Raw genomic sequence first — 12,844 nt, forward strand, 5'->3', positions numbered from 1 at the left:
CTGGAGAGTGCTGCGACTTCACATGCACACTAACCAGCCACACACATAAACAGGGAGGGGTGGGGGGATGAGGCGGGTTTGGGGAACACGGAGTGAGGAGAGGGAGGGGGATAGAGAGAGGGAGAGAGAGATAGGTGAGAGAGAGTGGGAGAGGGAGGAGAGAGAGAGAGAGAGAGAGAGAGGGAGAGAGATAGAGAAGGAAGGTGAGAGAGAGGGGAGAGAGAGAGAGGGAAGGAAAGAGAGAGGGAGGAGAGAGAGGGAGATGGAGAGAGAGAGAGAGAGAGAGAGAGGGAGAGAGAGAGAGAGAGGGAGAGAGAGAGAGAGAGAGAGAGAGATAGAGAGAGGGAGGGGAGAGAGAGAGAGGGAGATGGAGAGAGAGAGGGAGATAGAGATAGAGAGAGAGAGGGAGAGGAGAGGGAAAGAGAGGGAGAGAGGGAGGGAGAGAGAGAGGAGGGGGGGAGAGAGGGAGAGGGAAGGGGAGAGAGAGAGAGAGAGAGAGGGGAGAGGGAGGGAGAGAGAGAGAGGAGAGGGGGAGAGAGAGAGGGAGGGAGGAGAGAGAGGAGGAGGAGAGGAGGGGGGAGAAAGAGGGAGGAGGAGAGATAGAGATGGGGGAGAGAGAGAGAGAAAAGGGAGGGATAGGGGAGGAGGGAGATGGGGTTGGGGGAGGGGGAGAGGGGGGAAGAGAGGGGGAGGGGTGGGGGAGAGTGGGGAGGGGTAGGGGCAGTCCATCTATTCTCCACTCCCTATCACCCCCACTCCGCTCCCTCTATTCCCACACTCGTGATCACATGCTTCAACACAGGCTGCGGGGGGCTGGGGCTGGAGCAAAGGCATATGTAAATGAGATCCATTGCAATTGGCCACCTGTGAGGGATGGCATTGTGACATCTCACAATGGAACGTGCTGCAACATCAGGCGGGAGGGGGTGCGGGGTTGGGGTTGGGGTTGGGGCTGGAGCAAAGACCTATGTAAATGAGATCCATTGCGATTGGAAATCTGTGAGCATTGGGCATTGTGACATCACACGATGGAACGTTCGCCAACGTTCTATGGGTGAGAAGCAGTTTGATATTTTTAACATTTTGAATTGTTTTTTGTTCTTTACCAAAAAAGCAGGGAAAAGTAGAACCAAAAGTTCTAATTTAACAAACATTAAGAGGAGGAGGAAATACCCTACAGGTATTTGTAAAAATTGTTTAGTTTGTGCAAATTTTGGAGGAGTAGAGTCACAGACGCCAGAAACGAATATTCGCGAAATAGAACCCGGACAAACCAACACGAGAGTTTTAAATATATATAGATAACATAAGATAGATAGATAAGATAAAGGATGGGGTTACGCAGTACTTAGAAGTTCACGATAAATTAGGCCGGTCAGCATGGTTTTGTAAAGGGAATATCTTGCCTGACAAATCTGCTGGAGTTCTTTGAGAAAGCTAATAGCAGGACAGACAGGGGAGGCTGTAGATGTTGTTTACCTAGATTTTCAGAAGACCAATAAGGTGCCACACGTCAGGCTGCTAGGGAAGGCAAGAGCCCAGGATATTAAAGGGAAGATACTAGCATGGCCAACAGGTTGGCTGGATGGCAGAACGCAAAGAGTTGCAATAAAAGGTGCTTTTTAGGTTGGCTGCCAGTGACTAGTGGAGTTCTGCAAGGGTCAGTGCTGGGGCCGCTTCTCTTCACGTTGTATATTAATGATGAGGATAAGGGGATTGAAGGCTTTGTGGCCAAGTTTGCAGATGATGCTAAGATAGGTGAAGGGGCCGTCAGTGTAGAGGAAGCAATGACTGCAGAACGTCTTAGACAGGTTAGGAAAGGTGTTGTTTTTTGGGACGTCTAACAAGGGTAGGACGCCTGCACAGGTAGGCCTTTGGGAGTGTTGTAGAGCATATTGCAAAGGCCTATGTAAATGAGATCCATTGCGATTGTACATCTGTGAGCATTGGGTATTGTGACATCACACGATGGACTGAAGATCCACCAGCCTCCAGGTGAAGAGGTTTCTCCTCATCTTGTTCATTTATTGCCCACCCTTACCCTGAGATTGTGCCCCTGGCCCTGGATACCAGAGCCAGGAGAAACCTCCTCCCTGTGTGCAGTCTATCGAGCCTGGTAGAATTTCACAGGTTTCTGCAAGATCACTCAGTCTTTTGAACACCAAGAATAGGGCAGCTTTACTCTATTTCTCCTCATGTGACAAACCCTTGTAAACCTGAAACTTGGACTGTTTTTCTCTCTATAGACGCTGCCTAAATCTCCGAGCACTTCCCGGATTCTCTGATTTTACCGCAGGAAACTGTCTGGAGAATCTTCAATGCACTCCCTCTACAGAAAGTGCACCTTTCATTAGGTAAGGGCACCAGGTTTGTACACAGTCCTTCAGATATGGTCTCAAAAAAGATACACAACTTACAGAGTTGATGTGGACAAGCTTTTCCCTTTGAGAATAGGGAAGATTCAAACAAGAGGACATGACTTCAGAATTAAGGGACAGAAGTTTAGGGGTAATATGAGGGGGAACTTCTTTACGCAGAGAGTGGTGGCGGTGTGGAATGAGCTCCCAGTGGAAGTGGTGGAGGCAGGTTCATTGGTATCATTTAAAAATAAATTGGATAGGCATATGGATGAGAAGGGAATGGAGGGTTATGGTACGAGTGCAGGCAGGTGGGACTAAGGGGAAAAAAATTTGTTCGGCATGGACTTGTAGGGCCGAGATGGCCTGTTTCCGTGCTGTAATTGTTATATGGTATATGGTTATATGGTTATAGCAGAGAGCATTCTATCCAAATGCATTACGACTTGGTTTGGAAACTTCTCTGCCCAAGACCATAAGATATTGCAGAGAGTTGTGGACATATTCCAATCCATCACACAGACCAGACTCCAACCTCCCCACCCCCAGCCATGGATTACATTAACATTTCATGCTGCCCCAGGAAAATAGCCAACATAATCAAAGACCACTCATACCAGGGTCATTCCCTCATTTCCCACTCTTCCGTCAGGCAGAGGCTACAAAAGCGTGAAGGTGCATACTAGCACATTCATAGAAACATAGAAAATAGGTGCAGGAGCAGGCCATTCGGCCCTTCGAGCCTGCACCGCCATTCAATATGATCATGGCTGATCATCCAACTCAGTATCCTGTACCTGCCTTCTCTCCATACCCCCTGATCCCTTTAACCACAAGGGCCACATCTAACTCCCTCTAACTGGCCTCAACTACTCTCTGTGGCAGAGAATTCCAGAGATTCACCACTCTCTGTGTGAAAAATCTTTTCCTCATCTCGGTCCTAAAAGACTTCTCCTTATCCTTAAACTGTGACCCCTTGTTCTGGACTTCCCCAACATCGGGAACAATCTTCCTGCATCTAGCCAGTCCAACGCCTTAAGAATTTTGTAAGTTTCTATAAGATCCCCCCTCAATCTTCTAAATTCTAGCGAGTACAAGCCGAGTCTATCCAGTCTTTCTTCATATGAAAGTCCTGACATCCCAGGAATCAGTCTGTTGAACCTTCTCTGTACTCCCTCTATGGCAGGAATGTCTTTCCTCAGATTAGGAGACCAAAACTGTACGCAATACTCCAGGTGTGGTCTCACCAAGACCCTGTACAACTGCAGTAGAACCACCCTGCTCTTATACTCAAATCTTATACTCAAATTCAGGAACAACTACTGCACTGTTTCTGTCAGTTTGTTGACTGGTCCTCCCATAAAATAAAGGGATATCCCAATCTCACAATCTAACAGTAATACCAATAATAAACCAACAACAATAGCTCATTGAGGTTCTTGTACTTTTTAATCTGCACTTTCACTGTAACTGTAACTGTAACACAGTAGACTACATTCTACACTGGTATATTTATTTTTGTGCTACTTGTTATACTTTTGTAAGGCTTCATTGTATCATGTATGGTATGATTTGACTGGATAGTATGCAGAGTTTTTCACTGTATCTCGATTCATGTGACAATAATAATCCAATTCCAAGGCCATGTATAATTCTGGTGACCAATTCCAGGTACCCACGGTGATCACGCACTGACTGTACTTGAAACACACGGTGCCAAGGCAACAAGAGGATCGTCAGTCAGAGCCAAAGAAGTGACCAGCCCTGTAATCCCAGGATAGGAATTCCAGCACCCCAACACATCTGAGCTCTGTGAAATATCCCGGGACAGGAGACCGGACAACTGGATAAATCCTGGACCTGTATCCAGGCACCGTGCTATATTGTGGAATAGGAGCCCAGGCCTCAAGGTAGATACTGGGACAGAAACGTACAACTGGTGAAGATTCACCAAACTGCAATATACAAGACAGGAATCCTGGTATCCTGGGAATTCCAGATAAGAACCACCACTCTGGGAAAGAGCATACAGATCCCAGGAAATACATTCACCCAGTGAGAGAGAATGGCGAGTGTTTCATCAACTGTAAATAGCTGGTCTGAAAACCTGAACCCTCCACAACTTGTGAGGGATTTGGGTTTACAGGGTCATTATCCTCACAAACTGTCACTAATGTCAATGCGGGAGATATCCTGGGGTAAACTGGATGACAGCAAACCAACTCGACCAGAAGATCTTCCTTGGCAATTTCTCCAAAGGATCCTCTTAGCTAATTCACTGGCGAGGAATCCTGAATGGCCCCCTGCTCAGTCCTTGGAAGACAGGAAAGATGATGTTGAAGATTTCAACTATTTATTTGAAGTGAAAGAGCCAGGGGATTCGGGGTTTAATCCTCTGGATATCATTGCTGCCATTTTCCTCTGTGCCGACCACTCTCTCCAGCAGGAACTGATGCTGAAGATGTCTCTGTGCCAACTTGCATTACCCTTTCTGCTGCCGGAAGGGCACAGTTACCCCAGGGACAAGGTGAGGGGACCCATGGAAGGGTCTGGTGCCACCCTTCTCCTCTGGGCCATGAGGCACATTGTTAAAATGTGGTGCCCACAATCTCCCACAGGAAACAGCCCTGTTGTGGAGATGCCCATCGTGACAGCAACCATGCCAACTGTCTCCTTCCTCAGACTCGGAAGGTGCACGGTGTCCAAATCCAAACTCCTCAATCTCACCTTGAGCCAGACCCAGCTGCAGCAGAACATCTTCCTGCACTCCGGGATGGAATGTGGGAATGTGCCCCGTGAGATATCGGATGGGATGGCTGAGATCAGCTGGTATCTACCTTCTGGGAAGAGCAACACGGACATTTTCCCGGAGGCTGCTGCATTCATCAACCTCCGAGGTGATGCTGAAACTTACCAGGGACACACTCGGTTTCTGGCAAAAGTCTCTGCTGCTCTCTTTATTTTCATTGACGTTATCGGTGAGAAGGAAAGAGAATTCCTCACCTCTCTCGCACAGTCACCGGCAAAACTCTTTCTGATAGTGAACACTAACACCAGTCAGCAACACATCACCCCTGAGCAGGTAGAGAAACTGTTCAATGATCTGAAGTTACAACCTCAACAATGCATTGTTCGGACAAATTTTAATGAGGCCAAACTTGTGGAAGAACTTCGTTCTCAGATAAAACAAGTGATTCTAGTGAGTGGCAGGGACCAGAGCTTCCTGAGTCTGGAACAAATGGGTGACATTGCGAGAGAAAGTGGGATTCAGGTCAATGAACATCAGCCTGAAATACAACGGGCCAAGGACCTGACGTCCAAACCACAGAGAGAGGTCGCCCATGGAGACAGTTGGGGATCAGAGGATCCATCTCACCGGCATTCACCAGGTCTCCCACAGGGAACGACTGGTGATCCATTAGCTGGAAATAACTTTACAAAGTTACAACCACAACAATGTGTTTCTCAGTCAAATGTAAGTGAGGCAAAAAAAATTGAATTCTCCGATACAACAAGTATCATGGATGAGGGACAGGGACCAGAACTTCCCGAGTCTGGAGCAAACGGGTGACATTGTGAGGGAAAGTGGGATTCATGTCAATGAACATCATCCTGAAATACAAGAAGCCAAGGACCTGACGTCCAAACCACAGAGAGAGGCCGACCCCGGACACGGCAGGGAATCAGAGCATCCATCTCACCGGCATTCACCGGGTCTCCCAGAAGGAACAGCTGGTAGTCCACCAGTTGGAAATAACCAGGATGAAAATCGGAGCCCCCTACAACTTGTGAGGGATTTAGGTTTACAGGATCATTATCCTCACAAACTGTCACTGACGTCCATGCGGGAGGTATCCTGGGGTAAACTGGACGACAACAAACCAACTCGACCAGAAGATCTTCCTTGGCGATTTCTCCAAAGGATCCTCTCAGCTAATTCACTGGCGAGGAATCCTGAATGGCCCCCTGCTCAATCTTCAAAAGACAACAAAGATGACGTAGAAGATTTCAGCCATTTCTTTCAAGCACAAAGGCCAGGAGATTCTGGGATTAACCCTCTGGATATCATTGCTGCCATTTTCCTCTGTGCCGACCACTCTCTCCAGCAGGAACTGATGCTGAAGATGTCTCTGTGCCAACTTGCATTACCCTTTCTGCTGCCGGAAGGGCACATTTACCCCAGGGACAAGGTGAGGGAACCCATGGAAGGACTTGGTGCCACCCTTCTCCTCTGGGCCATGAGGCCCATTGTTAAAATGTGGTGCCCACAATCTCCCACAGGAAACAGCCGCGTTGTGGAGATGCCCATCGTGACAGCAACCGTGCCAACTGTCTCCTTCCTCAGACTCGGAAGGTGCACGATGTCCAAATCCAAACTCCTCAATCTTACCTTGAGCCAGACCCAGCTGCAGCAGAACATCTTCCTGCACTCCGGGATGGAATGTGGGAATGTGCCCCGTGGGATATCGGATGGGATGGCTGAGATCAGCTGGTATCTACCTTCTGGGAAGAGCAACACGGACATTTTCCCGGAGGCTGCTGCATTCATCAACCTCCGAGGTGATGCTGAAACTTACCAGGGACACACTCGGTTTCTGGCAAAAGTCTCTGCTGCTCTCTTTATTTTCATTGACATTATCGGTGAGAAGGAAAGAGAATTCCTCACCTCTCTCGCACAGTCACCGGCAAAAATCTTTCTGATAGTGAACACTAACACCAGTCAGCAACACATCATCCCTGAGCAGGTAGAGAAACTGTTCAATGATCTCAAGTTACAACCTCAACAATGCATTGTTCGGACAAATTTTAATGAGGCCAAACTTGTGGAAGAACTTTGTTCTCAGATAAAACAAGTGATTCTAGTGAGTGGCAGGGACCAGAGCTTCCTGAGTCTGGAACAAATGGGTGACATTGCGAGAGAAAGTGGGATTCAAGTCGATGAACATCAGCCTGAAATACAACGGGCCAAGGACCTGACGTCCAAACCACAGAGAGAGAGGTCGCCCATGGAGACAATTGGGGATCAGAGGATCCATCTCACCAGAATTCACCAGGTCTCCAACAGGGAACGACTGGTGATCCATTAGCTGGAAATAACTTTACAAAGTTACAACCACAACAATGTGTTTCTCAGTCAAATGTAAGTGAGGCAAAAAAATTGAATTCTCCGATACAACAAGTATCATGGATGAGGGACAGGGACCAGAACTTCCCGAGTCTGGAGCAAACGGGTAACATTGTGAGGGAAAGTGAGATTCACGTCGATGAACATCATCCTGAAATACAACGGGCCAAGGACCTGACGTCCAAACCACAGAGAGAGGCCGACCCCGGACACGGCAGGGAATCAGAGCATCCATCTCACCGGCATTCACCGGGTCTCCCAGAAGGTACAGCTGTTGGTCCACCAGTTGGAAATAACCAGGATGAAAATCGGAGCCCCCTACAACTTGTGAGGGATTTAGGTTTACAGGATCATTATCCTCACAAACTGTCACTGACGTCCATGCGGGAGGTATCCTGGGGTAAACTGGACGACAACAAACCAACTAGACCAGAAGATCTTCCTTGGCGATTTCTCCAAAGGATCCTCTCAGCTAATTCACTGGCGAGGAATCCTGAATGGCCCCCTGCTCATTCTTCAAAAGACAACAAAGATGACGTAGAAGATTTCAGCCATTTCTTTCAAGTACAAAGGCCAGGAGATTCTGGGATTAACCCTCTGGATATCATTGCTGCTATTTTCCTCTGTGCCGACCACTCTCTCCAGCAGGAACTGATGCTGAAGATGTCTCTGTGCCAACTTGCATTACCCTTTCTGCTGCCGGAAGGGCACAGTTACCCCAGAGACAAGGTGAGGGAACCCATGGAAGGACCTGGTGCCACCCTTCTCCTCTGGGCCATGAGGCCCATTGTTAAAATGTGGTGCCCACAATCTCCCACAGGGAACAGCCCCGTTGTGGAGATGCCCATCGTGACAGCAACCGTGCCAACTGTCTCCTTCCTCAGACTCGGAAGGTGCACGGTGTCCAAATCCAAACTCCTCAATCTCACCTTGAGCCAGACCCAGCTGCAGCAGAACATCTTCCTGCACTCCGGGATGGAATGTGGGAATGTGCCCCGTGGGATATCGGATGGGATGGCTGAGATCAGCTGGTATCTACCTTCTGGGAAGAGCAACACGGACATTTTCCCGGAGGCGGCTGCATTCATCAACCTCCGAGGTGACGCTGAAAATTACCAGGGACACACTCGGTTTCTGGCAAAAGTCTCTGCTGCTCTCTTTATTTTCATTGACGTTATCGGTGAGAAGGAAAGAGAATTCCTCACCTCTCTCGCACAGTCTCCAGCAAAACTCTTTCTGATAGTGAACACTTACATCAGTGAGCAACACATCACCCCTGAACAGGTAAAGAAACTGTTCAAAGATCTGAAGTTACAACCTCAACAATGCATTGTTCGGACAAATATAAACGAGGCCAAACTTGTGGAAGAAATTCGTTCTCAGATACAACAAGTGATTCCCATGAGTGACAGGGACCAGAGCTTCCTGAGTCTGGAACAAATGGGTGACATTGCGAGAGAAAGTGGGATTCAGGACGATGAACATCAGCCTGAAATACAACGGGTCAAGGACCTGACCAAAATACTGGGCAGTCTTGACCCTGCAGACATCACTGGGTATAAAAAGAGAGTGCTGCCCTTTCATGGAGAGCCCTGGAAAGGACTGTCTAAAGTTGAGAAAGAGAAGTCTCGGATGAAACTCCGTGGGGACAGAACCACAGAGAAGTATAACCACAAGTTGGACCAAGACAAGAAAAGAATCCGGGAAGCTCAGCTCAGGCAGAGCCTGTCGGTGGAGATGCAGATATTCATGGACCACCTCACCTGTCCTGGTTTGGATGACAAGGCCATTTCCTTGCAGTGGCTGAAGCTGATGCTGGACAGTAAATCAAGGGAAATTATGGCAGGATTGCGCAGGGTTTATAAAGAACTGAGCAAAGACTCAATGCAGAATGTCAAAGAGCTGAAGGACATGGATCAGAAGATGACTGATAGTTCCCTGGGACTTGAGCACTTCATGAGGGAACTGGGCCAGGTTTATGAACTCTCAGTGACACAACACAACATCAAGCAACAAACACAGATCCACCCACATGTGCTTCAGTTACCGGGTGTTGCTGCTGAACTGTTGCTGGATGGGTTCCCACTGGAGCTCATTGATGGAGACGTCTCCAACGTTCCTGTTTCATGGATCACTGCTGTACTGGAAGCAGTGGCCGAGAAGGTAGGACGTGCTTCCAGAGTGTTTGTGCTGACAGTGATTGGAGTTCAGAGCACAGGCAAGTCCACGCTCCTCAATACAATGTTCTGTTTGCGGTTTGCTGTGAGCAGCGGCCGATGTACTCGAGGGGCCTACATGCAGCTGATGAAGGTCACAGGGAAACTGGCGGAGGAGCTGGGCTGTGACTTCATCCTGGTCATTGACACGGAGGGGCTGAGAGCTCCAGAACTTGCAACACTAACAGACAGCTACGAACACGACAATGAGCTGGCAACATTCGTGGTGGGATTAAGCAACATAACGTTGGTAAACATAGGCATGGAAAACATCGCAGAGATGAAAGATATTTTACAGATTGTTGTTCATTCCTTACTCCGCATGAAACTGACGGGGAAAAGACCAAAGTGTATATTTGTCCACCAGAATGTTGGAGATGTGAGTGCACATGATCACAATCTAAGAGGCCGTCAGAAACTACTGGAACAGCTGGATAAGATGACAGAGGCTGCAGCAAAACTGGAGAAGGTGGAGGGAGTTACGTTCCGTGATGTGATGGACTATGATGCTGACAAGGACAACTGGTACATCCCTGGTCTGTGGCAAGGTACACCCCCAATGGCTGCCGTCAACACTGGCTATAGTGAACACGTCTTCCAACTGAAGAAGAGTCTCATTCAATGTTTACTCAAAGGGAAACCAGACCAAGGAGCTTTCACAATCCCAGACTTTACCAAATGGATGACTGGCCTTTGGGAGCAGGTGAAACATGAGAATTTCATTTTCAGCTTCCAGAACAGTCTAGTCGCAGCAGCTTACAACCAGCTCTCTGTGAAGTACAAGGACTGGGAGTGGGAGCTCCGCAAATTCACACACTCCTGGGGAAACAAGGCTGAAAACAGAGTAAACAATGCCAGTGGTGACCTCAACTTACTGCTCCAAACACTGGAACGTGAGATCAGGACGGAGATTAACAAAAGGGAGGCTAAGACTCTGGATAAACTAAAAGGTCTGTTTTTAAGTGGGGCTGATAACGTGCAGCTGATGGAGAAATACAGGGTGGAATTCAAGCTCAGTATCTCCAGTTTATGCAGACGGCTTCAGGATGATTCAATGCAGAGATGTAAGGATGCCGTGAACAGATGTGTGGGACTGCAGAAAGTGGATGCTATTTGGAATAAATGTCACCAGAAGATCGAACAACAGGTCAAGGAGCTTTTATTAAAGTGTAAAGGGGCAAATCAGGTGTTGGGTGACAAGGAACTGCAAACTGCCTTTGGAAAGATGTGGCAAGACACACTGTCACAGTTGGACTGTCAACCATGTAGAGAAAGAAACATTGAACTGGAGATTGAAAATCTTCTCAGAGAGAACACAGCAAATCAAGGGAGGGTGATTAATAAAATGCTAGAAAGAAAACCTCTCCATAAACAGGGAACTCAGTTCTTACAGGTTGAATGGAAACACAGCAACACGACATGGATGGGAATGTTTTTAAGCACAGTCGGTCGTTTCTTCCACAAACCAGATCATGACTTGGTTAAATCCCTCGAGGGTGAATGCCATCAATGGATCAGTGACATCACAAAAATGGACAGGGATTATGACAATAAATATTGCATTGATCTTTTGAATATTATAGAGGAAAAAATTAACAATGTTTCACAAGCAAACATCACAATGAGTGAGGAATTCAGGGCTGAGTTTAAACTTCGCCTGTGTGGTTTCGCTGTACCAAGATTCCAAGAGATGCACAGGAGGTTCATCCAGAAACATGACCCGCGGCAAAGACTGGAAAACATGAAGGGTCAATACTTAAATCTCTTCATGGATATTTACACAGTGCAGGATGAGAACCAGAGACAAGCCGAACGGTTTGCACAATCTTGTTTCTTGCCAGCTCTCATAGACGCCACCCTCAAGGCTCTCAGTGTGAACATCGTAGATGATATGAAACAAAATGACACTGAGAGCAAGTACAGTCTCCGCAACAACTTCACTATGGCCCTCCTGGTGTACCTGAAACAAAGGGATGCATTTGATGACTATCACCGGTATATCACTGACCTTGAGAATTTGGCCAAAGACTGGCTCCATCAGCAGGTTATTGAACACTGCAAGACACAACGTGATGGAGAGAGCACGTTTACCTGCCTGGCTAAAGGAATCCTCACACAGATCACTGGGAAAGCTAAAGAGATTGTTGAGGATGCAGTGATGCAGAACTTTGCTGGAAATGCTCAGAGCTTCCTGGACATGTTTGTTGAAAAGTTAAAGACCAGGATCTCAATGCCCAAAGATGAAATGAAACTCGTTCTGTTTCACAGTGACGTTGATGGCAAGAAATGGGCAGAAGCAGTTCTGCCATCTATTGAAGAAGTGGAGCAGAGACTCCTCAGTGAGGTAACAGGCTGGGATGTCCAAGCAAAGATTGAAGAATTATCCATTAAACCCAGCGATGAGTTGTTCAAAGGGTTATTCAATTGTACTAAGAAATGTCCTTTCTGTGGGGTTTTCTGTGATTCAGAGACCTCGGTACACTCACAGCACTCTTGTAAGCAGCACAGACCTGAAGGTCTGAGTAGATATCGCTCCATAAGGAGCAAACGTCTTGTAACTGACGTCTGCACAGCTCTAGTCGCAGCTAATGCATTATTTAGAAATGAGGACACAAATGGGGAATGGAAACCCTACAAGGATTACCAAACCGTCAATAATTACTACAAATCATGGACCATCCAACGGGAAATTTCCGCACAGGCAGCATCCTATTGGAAGAAGGTTTTCTACACTTACAATAGCCAGTTTGCTGAAAAATACAAAGCAAAACCTGCAAAGATCGATGAAGCCTGGAACATTGACTGGGATGTAGTGAGGGGAGATCTGAATAAGACGTATAACACAAACATTCAGTCTTGGTGAGGTGCCTCTACATGACATCACTCAGTTAGACGTAGAAATAGTCTACTTCCCTATAAAAGAAATGGCAGAGAAAATCACTCAATATTAAAATTCAAATCTGATTATAAATCACAAATCATAAAAGCAGAGCAGGGAGTTTCAACCAATTCTTATTACAATTGCTTTTGCAGAAGTAACCAAAAAGGATGCGGGCAAAGCTGTAGACTTTGTCTGTATGGACGTCAGCAAACCTTTGATAAAATTCCGCATGGTGGCTGCTCCAGAAGGTTAGATCGCATGGATC

The 12,844-nt window shown here is 47.2% G+C and overlaps 1 protein-coding gene across 1 annotated transcript; it reads left to right on the forward strand.

Annotated features, from left to right (window-relative positions):
• The first annotated feature begins 1,312 nt into the window (after nt 1-1,312).
• On the forward strand, nt 1,313-12,561 carry LOC129715440 (interferon-induced very large GTPase 1-like). The gene is given in 4 exon segments (XM_055665329.1): nt 1,313-2,354; nt 4,029-5,843; nt 5,845-6,158; nt 7,823-12,561. Coding segments are annotated over 3 exon segments (6,474 nt in total). The 5' UTR covers nt 1,313-2,354; nt 4,029-4,422.
• Nucleotides 12,562-12,844: the final 283 nt, after the last annotated feature.

The sequence above is a fragment of the Leucoraja erinacea genome, unplaced genomic scaffold (assembly GCF_028641065.1).
Source record: "Leucoraja erinacea ecotype New England unplaced genomic scaffold, Leri_hhj_1 Leri_1172S, whole genome shotgun sequence".
In the NCBI taxonomy this organism is placed as follows: domain Eukaryota; kingdom Metazoa; phylum Chordata; class Chondrichthyes; order Rajiformes; family Rajidae; genus Leucoraja; species Leucoraja erinaceus.